The 15,524-nt window shown below is 36.2% G+C and overlaps 1 protein-coding gene across 6 annotated transcripts in view; it reads left to right on the top strand.

Moving 5' to 3' along the window:
- Positions 1–15,524, top strand: part of IFT80 (intraflagellar transport 80) — a 138,344-nt gene that overhangs the window by 103,049 nt on the left and 19,771 nt on the right. For 5 of the 6 annotated variants that reach the window (XR_012519158.1, XM_074405590.1, XM_074405587.1 and 2 more), the window contains 7 exons: positions 5,029–5,093; positions 6,948–7,040; positions 8,545–8,680; positions 10,325–10,472; positions 12,101–12,272; positions 13,582–13,671; positions 13,770–13,942. Coding sequence is in view for 5 of the 6 variants with exons in the window: in XM_074405590.1 (XP_074261691.1) it covers positions 5,029–5,093; positions 6,948–7,040; positions 8,545–8,680; positions 10,325–10,472; positions 12,101–12,272; positions 13,582–13,671; positions 13,770–13,942 (877 nt within the window). In the remaining variant the exon portion in view is untranslated. The remainder of the gene's footprint in view (positions 1–5,028; positions 5,094–6,947; positions 7,041–8,544; positions 8,681–10,324; positions 10,473–12,100; positions 12,273–13,581; positions 13,672–13,769; positions 13,943–15,524) is intronic. The other variant, XM_074405589.1, reaches the window with a different exon arrangement.

The raw sequence follows: 15,524 nt of genomic DNA, 5'->3' as shown, positions 1-15,524 counted from the left end.
GCATTGCCTTTCCTAGTAGAATCTGTCTCCAATATCACCCAAGATATTATGGATACATTAGATTTCAAAATTATTTTCTACTGTTATAGGGGTAGTTTCAATTAATGTCAGATAGCAAGCTAGTAATTAGTCCCAGTAATTCTCACTGAGAGGTGCTCATAGGCTTTCCCCTTTAAGTTCAAATCTGCATTCCACCCAGGGTTATTGTATAGAGAATTCATCCATACTAGTTCATATACTGATTGATATTAAAGGCCTGTGTGAACTTGAGTAATCGTATTTATTCCCATTTTGCATTCCCAATTAATATTGCTTAAAGGGTGGGTTTACATGCCTTCTGTTTCATATTACTTGTTAGAGGAAACACTCTCCAACCAGATGTAATATCAATCCCTGTGATACATCCTGGTAAATGAGATACAGCTACTTAACATAAAGCTTGTTGAGGGCTAGGCATGGTGAGTCACGCCTGTAATCCCAGTACTTTGAGAAGCTGAGGCAGGTGGATCACCTGAGGTCAGGAATTAGAGACCAGCCTGGCCAACATGGCAAAACCCCATCTCTACTAAAAATACAAAAAAATTAGCTGGCTACTGAGGAAGGTGAGGCAGGAGAATTGCTTGAACCCTGGAGGCAGAAGTTGCAGTGAGCTGAGATTGTGCCACTGCACTCCATCCTAGTCAACAAGAGCAAACATTTCTTCTAAAAAAGAAAACAAAGCTTGTTTAAACTACCAATTTTCATCCAAACTTTTGCCTTAATTTCATTAAGTCTTGCATTTCTATATCCTTTCAATCTAGTTGTGACTCCTGTTAGGACTTTTCTTTTCTTTAAGAGTCTCACTCTGTTGCAGGCTGGACTGCAGTGGCACAATCTTGGCTCACTGCAATCTCCACCTCCCAGGTTCAAGTGATTCTCCTGCTTCAGCCTCCCAAGTAGCTAGGATTACAGGCGTGCACCACCACACCCAGTTATTTTTTTGTATTTTTAGGAGAGATGGGGTTTCACCATGTTGGGCAGGCTGTTCTCAAACTCCTAACTTCAAGTAATCCATCCACCTTGGCCTCCCAAAGTGCTGGGATTACAGATGTGAGCTACCACACCCATCCCCATTGGGACTTTCAGTAGTAGGTAGGGGAAGTGTTCCAGTCAGACATAATATCTATTCCCATGAAACATTCAAGTAAAGGATACAGCCTCTTCACATAAAGTCTGTTTAAACTCTCCAGTTTTCATTCAAACTTTCACCTTAATTCTATCAATGCTTGCACTTCTGTACTCTCAATTTAATTGTAGTCTTCTTTAGGGCATCACCAGGGCGTTTGGGACCAAAGTACATGGCACTTTTGTGTCAAGGTGTCCTCGAGTCTTCTCCTCACCACACCCTGATCATTTTGCCCATTCGTGTGCTTAAAGTGTTGGGTCCCCAGCTCATAACTGAGCCAAGGAATTCAGGCCTTTTCCTAAGTCTTTTTCTTGATTAAATTGGTAGACTGTTGCTCCAGGTAATGGAAGGTCAAGCTTCTTGTTGCCATCTTTGCCTTGCTGCTTTCCAAATTCTTCCAAACTAAGATGAATAAAGCAGATTTACTTAGTGTTCTTAAATGTTGGGACACTAGCAGGAGCCCCCGCATCAGTCCACCTAGCACTGTGTTTTGACCCCAGACTTCTACCCTGCTGTGGTAAGTCCCTTAACTCTCCCATTTCTCTTTCTCTTTCATTTTACCCGCATCATTGTTTGCTTTTTCACTCCATTTCTTTAAAAAAACAAAAACTTTTGTTTTAGGTTCAGGTTACATGTACAAGTTTGTTACATAGGTAAACTTGTTACATACGGGTTTGTTGTACAGATTATTTCATCACCTAGTTACTAAGCCTAGTACCTAATAATTATTTTTTCTGATTTGCTCCATCCTGCCACTCTTCACCCTCAAGGCCCCAGTCTCTGTTTCCCTCTTTGTGTCCATGAGTTCTCATCATTTAGCTCCCACTTGTAAGTAAGAGCATATGGTATTTGGTTTTCTGTTTCTGCATTAGTTTGCTAAGGATAATGGCCTCCAGTTCCATCTACATTCACACAGAGGACATGATCTCATTCTTTTTTATGGCTGTATAGTATTCTGTGGTGTATATGTACAACATTTTCTTTTTCCAGTCTGTCACTGCTGGGCATTTAGGTTGACTCCATGTATTTGCCATTGTGAATAGGTGTTGCAGTGCACATTCCCATGCATGTGTCTTTATGGTAGAATGATTTCTATTCCTCTGGGTATATACCCAGTAATGGAATTGCTGGGTTGAATGGTAGTTCTGTTTTTAGCTCTTTGAGGAATTGCCACACTCCTTGCCACAATGATTGAACTAATTTACACTCCCACCAACAGTGTAAAACCATTCCTTTTTCTCCACAACTTACCAGCATCTGTTGTTTTTTGACTTTTTACTAATAGCCATTCTGACTGGTGTGAGATGGTATCTCATTGTGGTTTTAATTTGTATTTCTCTAATGATAATTGAATTGTGCTTTTATGCACATGCTTGTTGGCCACATGTATGTCTTCTTTTAAGTGGCTTTTCATGCCCTTTGCCTACTTTTTAATGTTTTTTTCCTGTAATTTAAGTTCCTTGTAGATGCTAGATATTTGACTTTTGTCAGATATACAGTTTGCAGAAATTTTCTCCTATTCTCTAGGTTGTCTGTTTACTCTGTTGATAGTTTCTTTTGCTGTGACGAAGGTCTTTAATTAGATTCCATTTGTCAATTTTTACTATTGTTGAGATTGCTTTTGGCATCTTTGTCATGAAATCTTTTCTTGTTCCCATGTTCAGAATGGTATTGCCTAAGTTGAGTTTTTATAGTTTTGTTTGCTCTATTTCTTAATAACTGTTTAAAGATTTTTTTTCCCAGTTTGGGTGAATTTCTAGACATCTCCCTCTTTCTATCTCCATTGTCTTAGGAATTATTTTAGTATATTTCAAGATTTGTTTCAGCATGACTTTTTCCTTTGAAAATGACTCTGAGGCTAGTGCCTGTTCTTGAACTGGCAAGAATCAATATCTTTCCCAACACATTCATTCCTTCAGTAGGGGCCCTGAGACTAGAGGCCATAATTTAGACTGGCCAGAATTTATATTTGGTTAATCTCTTCCTTTCATTTTTAGCTATTAGAGATAGCAATAATCAAGAGATTGTGTATTTATCTTTTTTCTTATGACTTTCCATTTTCCTATGCATTTAGTGAGCCAGTTCCCCACAAGATGTATGCATCATCTTAAATTCCATGGGTAACTTTTACCTCCAATAACTGATTGCAACATAGCTGATGTTTCATATCATGGGTGACCCCGTGGCCATTGAGGAATCAGAAGTTCTTCATCCTCTACCCTTTCATCCTTTCTCTTTCCAAACCAAATCCTTCAATAACCTAATACCAACTATTACATTTTCATCTCAACTGGGTTTACTGCATTTCGTTTCTACACTAGCTGGAACTAGTGCAGACACCAAAGCTTAAGACTGCGCCTACTCCAGATGCTAGCTACAAATCTAAGACTCCCCCAACCCCACTGTAGCTGCCTACTTTTCTGACCAACCAGCTACAAAGTCAGGGATTCCTACAACTCCTTCAAGTTTGATAATTCACTAAAATGACTCAAAGAACTCAGGAAAGCTATACTTAATTACAGTTTTATTATAAAGGATGGACACAGAGTTTCTGTGTCCTCTTGTCTCAGGACACATCATCTTCCCAGTTCATCACTGTGTTCACTAATCAGGAAGCTCCACTGAGCTTTGGCATTCAGAATTTTTATGGGGTTTTGTTACATTAACATGATTAATTAAATCATTGGCCACCTGATGAACTGTCTCCAGCCTGCTTCCCATCTCCAGAGACTGGGAACCTGAAAGTTCAGACCATCAAACCACATACTTGATCTGATTATCAGCTCCTATCCTGAAGCTGTATAGGGGCCCACCAAGAGTCTCTTCACTAGCAATAATAAAGATGCTCTAATCAGGAAATTCTAAGGGTTTTTGAAGCTCCAGGACAGAGACCAGGTAAATTATTGATTATACCAGAGTAACATATTAATAACAGAAAACTGAGCAGCACATATAACACATTGCCTGGCATTATAATAGGCATTCAACATGTTTTTCCTTTGTGGAATATGGTTGTCTATTGTTGGGACTTAGAAACCAGTACCCCAAAATATGGTTCTTTGGCATACTATGCTGAAGTTCCTTTATCTGCCTCAACTTCGGACCCACCAAATTACCTCTGGTCCCTTCCCTGAGTTTTCATTAACAAAACTCATATTGCAGGAAGAAATACAGAAGGCTGTCAACACACCTGGGCAGACATTTGTCACAAACCATTGTGTGCTCTTGTGTGCCCAACAGACTTTGTATGTTCTTCCTGCCCACTGAATTCCCCTAGAAATCATTTACTACTCCTTCTAAAATCATCCACATTCCCCATCTCCATTTCCCTTAAGAGGGGAAGAAGGGGCTTTTAACCATCTGCACCCCATTGTATGGTAGAGTAATCACTCTATGATCCTCCCTCATGTAAGTTAATAAATATGTATGCCATTTATCCTATTAATCTGCCTTTTGTGAGTTGGTTTTCAGCTAACCTCCAAAGGACAAAGAGGAAGTTTTTCTTTGGCGTGTATACTATGGTGTTACAGTAGTTTATATCAAAGTTATCAGAATTATAAATTACTTTCACATTTGGACTTGCCATGGTTGAGCCTATGGAGCATTGATGCCATGCCATTAATAAAAATTCTAATTAAAGAATGTGTTTTAGGAAGAAGTATTCCGTTTTATTGTTTTCATAAGAAATGTGACCACATTAATAAATTAAAATTGGATGCTGCTGCTCTTCTGTGCTGAATTATTTAACTCTCTGTGGTCTAGAGAGTTAAATAATTTCTCATAAGTCTTATAATAGTTTTGCCAAATTTTACTAGTAAAAATTTTAATATGACACATTAATTCATGTTCTACTTTTTTTCAAGTAATCTTCCTCTTTGAGGCGTCAACTGGAAAACCATTAGGTGATGGGAAGTTTCTTTCTCATAAGGTAATGGACATTAACTACTTCTAATGTAAATAGCCACTATTTATTTACTTCCTTTTTAAGATTAACGTTTTCAATTTAAAGAGGACACAAAGGAATTAGTTTTATATTTAAATCACTGTGAATTCTCCATTGACTATTCTGCCTAAAAATGTCACAAAGACCTTAGTCTATATATGCAAATTAATTGAATAAAAGGATCTGACTTATATGTCTATTGTCAAGCTCTTCACTGTTTTTCAGTTACGTGTTCTATTTAGATTAAAATGTTAGCACTTATCAGTAAATAAAAATGTATTTGTGTTTCTGAATATCCTGCAGTTTTCTCATTGACCTGTTCTTAGCCAGCATTTTTTTTTTTTTTTTTTTGAGACAGAGTTTCACTCTTGTTACCCAGGCTGGAGTGCAATGGTGCGATCTTGGCTCACCGCAACGTCCGCCTCCTGGGTTCAGGCAATTCTCCTGCCTCAGCCTCCTGAGTAGCTGGGATTACAGGCACGCGCCACCATGCCCAGCTAATTTTTTTGGTATTTTTAGTAGAGACGGGGTTTCACCATGTTGACCAGGATGGTCTCGATCTCTTGACCTCGTGATCCACCCGCCTCGGCCTCCCAAAGTGCTGGGATTACAGGCTTGAGCCACTGCGCCCAGCTAGCCAGCATTTTCTGTAGGCTTTAAGACTGTAGTAAGAAATCTATACAAGTACAAAAGACCCTGAATTTTAAGTTGGTTATTGGTTTCTGATTTTTAGCCTTAAAGAAGCATATTACATTGAGTTATCCTTCTAAATTACTGATATATTAGAGTCTAAAGATGCTTTTGTTTTATTAATACTTCTAGTGAAATGTTAATATAATATATATATATATATATATATATATATATATATATTTGTAATTATTAGTTTTTTATTTATTTGTTTGTTTTTGGCAGAGACAGTGTTTTGCCATATTGCCCAGGCTAGTCTCGAACTCCTGAACTCAAGCAATCCACCTGCCTCAGCTCCCCAAAGTGCTAGGATTACAGACATGAGTCACCACACCTGGCCCTAGTTTTAAATTTGAATAACAAATACATTCATATGGTTCAGAAATCAAAAAGCATTAAAAAGTATACAGTGGTAGTCTTCCTGCTATACTATTATTCATCACTATAGTGCCTCTTCACCAAATAAGTAACCGTTGTTATTAATCTCTTATATATTCTTCCAGAGATTTTTAGTGTATGTACCAACAAAACTGATATATGTTCTCTTTCTCCTCTTTTACAAAAATGTAACACACAATTCTATATCACTTTGCTTTTTTCATATAATATTCTCTTTCTGGAGATGGTTCCATATCTATACCTAAAGTGTTTTCTCAACCCTTTTTTCTCCACTGTATGGTATAACATTTTATGGATGTATCAGAATTTAAACTGTTTCCAACCTTTTGCTATGAATATTACAGTATTGGCAAGATGAATTATCTTGCATATACATCTTCTTGTACATGTGCTATTATAACTGTGGGATTTATTCTTGAAATATTGTTGCTGGGTCAAAGGATATGAGAATTTGTAATTTTAATAAATATTTTGAAGTTATCTTTCAAAGAGATTGTATCAGTTTACCTTTGCACTGGTAATATCTGAGGTGCTTATTTCACTACAACCTCTCCATTATTGTCATTTTAAATCAAGACTATGTAAGCAGAGATTTTCCTCTTCAGTAAGATTAAGCATATCAAAAGGAGTAAATTTTTCAGCTTTTCAAGATGCAGTTATTTTTGTTAGTAGGATTGAAAAGAGAGTCAATTAATAAGGTTAAATATTTATTTTAATGTTAATAATGCTTTCTATAACACTTTTCCTAAGTGTAAGAATTTCCTGGATAATTTACCATTTCCTAATTATAAGAATGGAAGTGACTTCTACTTGTCACACTTCACCCAATTACCCAGAACATTGGTACGTAATACAAAGGATTTTTAAATTTTACATTCTATGAAGTAATAGAAAACTCACCCAAACTATTTTATTTTATATCTGGAAGAAACTCATATCTAGGATCTTCCCAAATAGTAACAGAACCCAACTAGAGCTCAAGTCTGTGTATCAGTAAATAAATATTAATTAGTGTAGGGCAAGGGAGACGGTTCTACTGAACACAGAACTGCTTTTATGACCGACTGCAGAGCCACCCAGGAGGAATAGAACATATGGGGGAAGATGGACTTAACAAGAGGAAAATGGGGGATGCCCTGCTGAATGAAGTTGGGGAACCCCTCTTCCCCTACATACATGGGCATTATTATAATTACTATACATCTTTGATTTTTAATTTCTTAGAAGAATCATATCTGTTTAACAGTGTTTTTAAAATAATACAGTAGGTTCTGAGGATGATGACAATGATAAGCAATTCTTTATTGTAAAGATCAGTTTCTCTGAAACATTTCTATTTTGAAAATACCTAGTGTTATATTTCATGCATGCCTTGATATATATGAAACAAAATTATTTTCTTCCTTAAAATATAAATTATTGTATTCTAGAAAGAGTTGAATTTTTTAAAATGTATTTTGAACTGGTGTATGATTGATTAATCATTTTGAATAAAGTTACATGTGTATTTTGTTTTATTTTAAACAATGTTTCTTATACTACATTTTGATACAATGATTTGATGTTGTGGTCATGATTCTTGTTGAATTCACAGTTCCTAGCAAAGTCTTCAGACATTGTAGACAGTAAATAAATCTTTCTTGGTTTGAGTTAAAATAAATCTGTATTAAAACATTTTCAAGTTTTAATAAATCTCATCGTACTAGCAAATGAAAACAAATGATCTTGGAGTTAGAAGTCTGAGTTGCAAGTTTAGATATACTTGATACTGGCTTTTTCTGAGCAAAATCACTTACTGAGTATAAATCTAGTCTTCTGATTTGCAAAGTAAGTATAATAGTATCTATATTACAAGACTTTTCTGTTTTGCAAGAATGAATGTGAGAGAATCTGTAAAATACAAGGCTCTGGACACATGATATATTTCCACATATTTCCAAAATTTAGTTTTAAAAATATTTAAGTTATAGTTATATTAGGCAACTTGTTAATCAAAATAGACCTCTCATACTCAGACTTACCTGCCCCTTTCACCCTGACTGTGAAAGGTAGGACAGAACAGATAGGAGTGTTTCTCAGCCAACAGAGTATCAAAATATATATTATTTTATTGTATTTTGAGAGGTATCTTTTCCTTGGATGTCAGGCAAATATACTTTAGTGCAGCTTTTGAATAATTAATATATTGGCAGTTTAAAATTATTTAACAAGGACATTTTATCATTGTAAGTGTAAGTGACATTTAATTGATCTTAAAAAAGAAAATATTCTTATCGTTAAATAATTAAAATTATCTTATATCAAACACTAAAACTAACCCAGTATTTACATTTTTAAAAAATTTTAGATGGAAATCTTGGAAATTGCTCTGGATCAAAAAGGACTTACCAATGATAGAAAAATTGCTTTCATTGATAAAAATAGAGATCTCTGTATCACTTCTGTGAAACGATTTGGGAAGGAAGAACAAATTATCAAACTTGGTAAAACAATTTTAATTCATTTTAAGTTTTAATTGTCTACTTTCTTATATTTGCTGTAATAAATAATTTGTTCAAATGAATCTGGAAATGTTTTAATCTTAGCTACTTTTTTTTAACAGCAGGAGTGAAAGTTTATTCAAAAGCTTTATTTTTTATTTTTTATTTTAAGTTTATTTTGTTTGAGACACGGTCTCACTCTGTAACCCATGCTGGAGTGCAATGGCACGATCAGGGCTCACTGTACCTCCCCCTCCTGAGCTCAAGTGATTCTCCTGCCTCAGCCTCCTAAGTAGCTAGGACTACAGGCACGTGATACCACATCCAGCTAATTTTTTTGTATTTTTGGTAGAGACAGGATTTCACCATGTTGCCCAGGCTGGTCTCAAACTCCTGAGCTCAAGCCATCCACCTGCCTCAGTCTCTTAGTGTTAGGATTACAGGTGTCCAATCTATTAAAAAGCTTTAGAGCAGGAAAGAATGGAAATAAAGTAAACTCACAAGAGGGCAGGCAGGCAGGCAATTTGAGAGATCAAGTGCATTGTTTGACCTTTGATTTGTGGTTTTATACTTTGGCATGCTTCTGGGGAGTTGTAACCCTTCTGCCCTAGTTCTTCCCTTGGGGTGGGCTGTCCACATGCACAGTGGCCTGCCAGCATCTGGGAGGGGCCACATGCACAGTGTGTTTACTGAAGTTGTACACATGCTCACTTGAGGCATTTTTTTCTTTACCACTCCAGTGTTCTTAACAAGGTTCATATACCAATTAAACTCCTCCACCGTTTTGCCTGTTAGCGCACATGTGTGAGCCCACTCACCTAGCTCTTGAGATCATATGGAGAAGCACTAATTTCCAGTTTCGATGTTTCTATTGAGAGACTGCCTTTCCCTGGTACTGGCTGTAACCAATTACTATTTTAGAGAGACAGCTTAACAACTACCTGACCATCACTTGATGGTTACCTGACATTCCTGGTGCTAGAGGCGGGGGGGCCTCTCCTGCCTTGCTTAAGTCTGCCTGACTACCTGCTGTAACACTTCCCCCCCCGTCAAGGGTCCAAGACCCTAATGCTATGGTAAAAATGGAGAAAGGTCAGTCTTCTGTAACTGCTTCCTGCTGACAGAGGGGCAGTAGTGGTTGTTCTGTGGGTCTTAGCCTCCTGCTAGCTCTCAGGGCAGGGTGGCTCCATGGGTTGGTGAAAGCAGTATCCAGCCGGGTCCAAGGGAGAGAAAGGCAGGAGTACACCTCCGTCATGTCCCACTGATGGGCAGACTAGGGGTCCCCTGTAGAAGAGTGACTCTTGAATATTGAGAGGACGGTATCCCTCACTGAGGAGCATCTGGAACTTGATGGTCTGAGGCAAGAGGATTAACTCATCTTAATAGCAAGTTTTTAGCTGCTGCAGTTAAATTGTCACTGAAAGAAAAATTTGCAAATTAAAAATCTAAGAGTTCTAGGTAAAGCATTCAAATATTTCTGTAAATTCTTGTGTGTTTTTTAAATGTTTTTTCACCATTATACAATCAGAAACTAGAGTCATATCTACCAGAAATTATATGGGATTTTGTTTATCAGGCATTTTAAAGATATATTTTAATACTTACATATTAAAACTAATAGCATATTAACATTCTTTTTAAATTAAGGAACAATGGTGCATACCTTGGCATGGAATGATACATGCAATATCCTTTGTGGACTTCAAGATACTCGATTTATAGTGTGGTATTACCCCAATACAGTTTATGTGGACAGAGACATTTTGCCTAAAACATTATATGAAAGGGATGCAAGGTAACATTTTACTGCATATAATTCTGTGTTGTAGTAAATAAAACTCTAATAGAGTATCATGTTTTGCTTCTGTTTTCAATCCTGCAAGGTATTTTTCACATCAGTCAGATTATTGATGAATAAATTGTTCAGCTAAAGCTAGCTTGAGACTTAAGTGACAGAATCAAGTTGATAGTGTTGTATGATATGAATTATATATTTTCCCTCATATGAATATAATTTTCAAGCTTAGTATGGTATAATGGTAGCTCAGGTAGTTTTCTCAGTGTGATTAAGTGATTTTAGTATAGGCACTATTAAGATTTTTCAGGATGTACAAACTTGTGACAACTACCCAATTCTGTCACATATTATCATTGACTTTAACACTTTCAAGAATGTGTATGTCTCTAGAATTGAATTTTTGGTTAATATTAAAAGTAGGAAAAGACCAAAGTTACTGAAATTTTTAAAAAATATATATGCTTCAGAAAATCATTTATATTCCTAAATTCTCTAAGAAATGGCAAGGAGATGTCTTATTCTTGACAAAATAGGCATACCAAGACTTCTTAATTCTAGACCTTAACTTAGTTTTCAAATCTATTTTGAGTTCATTTTTAGTATTAAAGTATACAACCTTAGCAAAACCAGAGAGGCATCGAAATAAAACAGTGTATTTTAAAAAGCATTTGAACTAATGAAAAGAAATTAGTCTCTTTATTTGGAGGTCATCTCTTTTTATTTATTTATTTTTAGAGTCAAGATCTCACTCTGTCGCCCAAGCTGGAATGCAGTGGTGCAGTCATGGCTCACTGCAGCCTGGGCTTAAGTGATCTTCCCAAGTAGTTAGGGCTGCAGGTATGAGCCACTGCACCCGGCTCACCTCTTTTTATTCTAAGAAAATAGTCAGGCCGGGCACGGTGGCTCAAGCCTGTAATCCCAGCACTTTGGGAGGCCGAGGTGGGTGGATCACGAGGTCAAGAGATCAAGACCATCCTGGTCAACATGGTGAAACCCCGTCTCTACTAAAAATACAAAAAAATTAGCTGGGCATGGTGGCGCGTGCCTGTAATCCCAGCTACTCAGGAGGCTGAGGCAGGAGAATTGCCTGAACCCAGGAGGCGGAGGTTGCGGTGAGCCGAGATCACGCCATTGCACTCCAGCCTGGGTAACAAGAGTGAAACTCCATCTCAAAAAAAAAAAAAAAAAAAAGAAAAAGAAAATAGTCTTGGAATTAAGTTTATTTTTTATCAGCTTACTCTTTAATACTTTTAAAAACTAAAGCTATATTAATTATTGTTGCAATTTGTCTTAAGCCTCAGGAAAAAAAAAGGTGACTTCAAATGCTCTTAGGAATAGCTCTCAAATATGTAATAATTTTTGCCAATTTAAGCTGTATATAGCAAGTTATATTCAAATGTTTATATTCAAAGTTAATTCCAGGGAGAATGTATATATTCAAATAAATTTCAATGTATTTATTTGAATATATACATTCTCCCTGGAGTTACCTTCTGGGGGTGTGCCTTTGGAAATTGGAGACTCCATATATGTTTCACAATCCACTCCCCAGATTTAATATACATGAAAAATTTTGCTCAGAATACAACTTTAAAGTGTACTTGGCTTTTTTTTTTTTTTAACAGTGAATTTAGTAAAAATCCCCATATTATGAGTTTTGTTGGAAATCAAGTAACTATTAGAAGAGCTGATGGCTCCCTGGTTCACATCAGCATATCACCATATCCTGCTATTCTCCATGAATATGTAAGCAGTTCAAAATGGGAAGATGCTGTAAGACTTTGTCGCTTTGTTAAGGTAATTTACATTTTAGATTCAAAGTTGCATATATATTGCATAGTAGTTTACCTTTGTGCAAAATGAGTAATGATAATAGGCTTAGAGGCTGGAAAAATTGTCAATAAGATCATGTCCTTTGTTTTATAAGTAAAGATTCTAATTCATTATGTCTGGATTGAGTCCTGGGCATATTTTTTAATTTCCTCAGATGATTGTTTTATACAGCTAAGGTTAAGAATCTCTGCTTTCAATCAGCCTTTTTCCAACTTGGTTGAATCTAGTATTTTTCAAACATGTTTAACCATAGACTTTTTTAAATTGAATATCAGTGAACATTCCTTAGAAAACACTTTTGTGAAATGACTTTCAGATGCTTTTTTTTAACAATGGATCATTGGTGGTAAAGCAGCATCATTTTCTGGGGTAAATACCCTGAGTCCATCATCTCACACCAAGAAAATTGAGGACATGGACATGTGGGTAGGTTAAAAAGTGGAAAGTTTAATTGGCAGAAGAAAGGAGAGAGGAGAGCAACTCTTGCCAGAGAGAGGCAGCCAAAAAGGGAAAAGTGGCAGACTGCAGCAGATTTTATAGGCAGGCAGGCTTGAGGAGGCTGTGTTTGATTTATGTAGTGCTCACAGATTGGTTTGACCAGGTGTGACATTTACATAGCACAGGGAAGGCTGGTCACCCCACCCTAATCTTATTATGCAAATAGACTTTCCACTTGGCCAGCCCCATCTTGTCTACTCCTTACTGTACAAGTGTGGCAAAAAGAGAAGATGGAGCTGCCATTTTGAACATGCCTAGTCCCAGGTAGTATATTGCTATGGGCACAACTATTGGCATTCACCCATGCAAGCTTCCAGTTTGCTTATGTCTGCAGCTCAGTTTTACAGGCTGCTCTTTATTAGAAAAGAAAATGATCTGGGGGCTGCTTTTCATTAAAAGGAAAACCTTATCTAGGACTTCTGTACCCTTACTATAGCATTGTCTGAGAACTTCACTATTTCTTTGGTTCCCTATAAATTACATTCTTTGACACCTCATCAAAAGACTGGAAGGTTTATAACCTTGAGTTATTTTTAATTCAGAAATAAATTCATAATAACCTGAAATTGAAAATTTCATTCAAAAGTTTGTGTTATTAGTATATTTTAACAAAATGGCCACAATGAAATTTTTACATTATTATTTTTCAATGCTGAGCTTAGTAATTTTTCTTTTTTTTAAATTAAAATATAATTTTAATATGAATATTTAAATGATCCTTATTTTAAGGCAGTTCAGCTGTGTAGTTGATAACCGTTCTCATACTTCACTTTAGGAGCAAACCATGTGGGCTTGTCTAGCTGCTATGGCAGTTGCTAATCGAGATATGACTACTGCAGAAATAGGCTATGCAGCAATTGGTGAAGTAAGTAATTAATGTTTACATATATGTATGTGTGTTTTTTCTTAGCATAATTTATTTCTGTTATTATCTACTTCAATATTTTTCTTTTCTTTTTTTAGATTGATAAGGTTCAGTACATCAATTCTATAAAAAATCTTCCATCTAAAGAATCAAAAATGGCCCACATACTACTGTTTAGTGGGAACATACAGGAGGCTGAAATAGTACTTCTTCAGGCTGGCCTTGTTTATCAAGCAATCCAGATCAATATTAATCTCTACAACTGGGAAAGGTAATAAGAATACTTTCCATCAGTTCCAAAATCTGTTTCACCTTAATGTATTTTTCCACCTACCACTTAGTAAATTACATTTTCCACTATATTTTAGTTTTTTAACTCACAGAATAATTTATTCATATTTTTGTTTGTGAATAGTTTGCAGTTTATTTCTTTTCTGAACTTGTGACTGATTAAACGTTGGGGTGTGAAGAAGAGAAGCTAGGATGTTTCCCAAATTTTTGTTTCAGTAACTGGAGAGATCATGCCACCATTTGCAGATTTGGTAGGGAAGACAGCGAATTTCATTTTAGCCAAGTTTACTTTGAAATACTTGCAAAGAGATATAATAGTTGATTAAATGGACCTGGACTCATAAGAAAGATCTGAATTACAGGTTTAGATTTAGAAGTCATTCGCAAATGGATAGTAGTTGAAGTCAGAGGAATGGATGCAATTGCCTTCGGAATGTGTGGAATGGAAAGACATCCTCTACATTATGAGATGGATGAAAGAAAAGAAACACACGAAATGTTATTCCATTAAGCAGCCAGACAGGCAGCAAAAAGAAGAACCAAGAGATGTGTAGTGCTAAGGAAGAAACAGGAAAGGATTGGTCAGCAGCAGTCAACAGCCTTACATTAGGCTCTGGGACAGATTGCTTTCTGAGGCAAAGTGACAAGTTGCTCTTCTCTGTGACATAAAGAGGTTCCTCCCAATCATTCTCTAAGGTACATGTCACTCAGTGAGCAAAACTATAGTTTTTATTTGCTCTTATAGTTTTTATATGCTCTTCAAGTTACTATATTATGAAATTGACATACTTTTCCAGGTTTGAAATGTCTTTCATGATCTTTGTTTCTGCCTGAGCTAAAAAGTATCCCCTGTATTTGTCAATCACAAGGCCCTTTACTTAAACTTCCTTAGATTCGAATTTTTATAGATATTTTATCTCTATCTTTCCCTTGACTAGAAATGACAAAAATGGCGGATGGTTAATTTTATGACTGACATACTGTAGTCTCCTTATTTAATTTATACCTAATGATCTATACTATTCATATAATTTAGCTACTCTGTTTCTGTCCTTTATTAACACAAATTTATTGTTATTGTCTAGCTGTACAAAGGATCATGAAAGGTGTTTTTAATTTTATAAAAATAAATAGGTGCAGTGGCTTATGCCTATAATCCAGCACTTTGGGAGGCCGAGGTGGGCGGATCACAGGAGTTCAAGACTAGCCTGGCCAATATGGTGAAACCCCGTCTCTACTAAAAATACAGAGAAATTAGCCAGGCATGGTGGCACATGCCTGTAATCCTAGCTACTCAAGAGGCTAAGGCAGGAGAATTGCTTGAACCCAGGAGGCACAGGTTGCAGTGAGCCGAGATCACGCCAGTGCACTCCAGCCTGGGTGACAGAGCAAGACTCTGTCTCAAAAATAGATAAATAAATAGGCCATTGTCTTTGTCCTGAATTTATTCATAATTCATAAAGTTTAAGGTAATTAGTTTAGAGAGTGTGATTATTTTTTAAATTCTATGTTAAGTAACTTATATAAAATTGTATATATAATTACCAAGCTAACAGAGTTCT

The sequence above is a fragment of the Saimiri boliviensis genome, chromosome 9, assembly GCF_048565385.1.
Source record: "Saimiri boliviensis isolate mSaiBol1 chromosome 9, mSaiBol1.pri, whole genome shotgun sequence".
Taxonomy (NCBI): domain Eukaryota; kingdom Metazoa; phylum Chordata; class Mammalia; order Primates; family Cebidae; genus Saimiri; species Saimiri boliviensis.
Note: the sequence above shows the minus strand (reverse complement) of the source record. Positions and strands in the feature narration are given on the sequence as shown.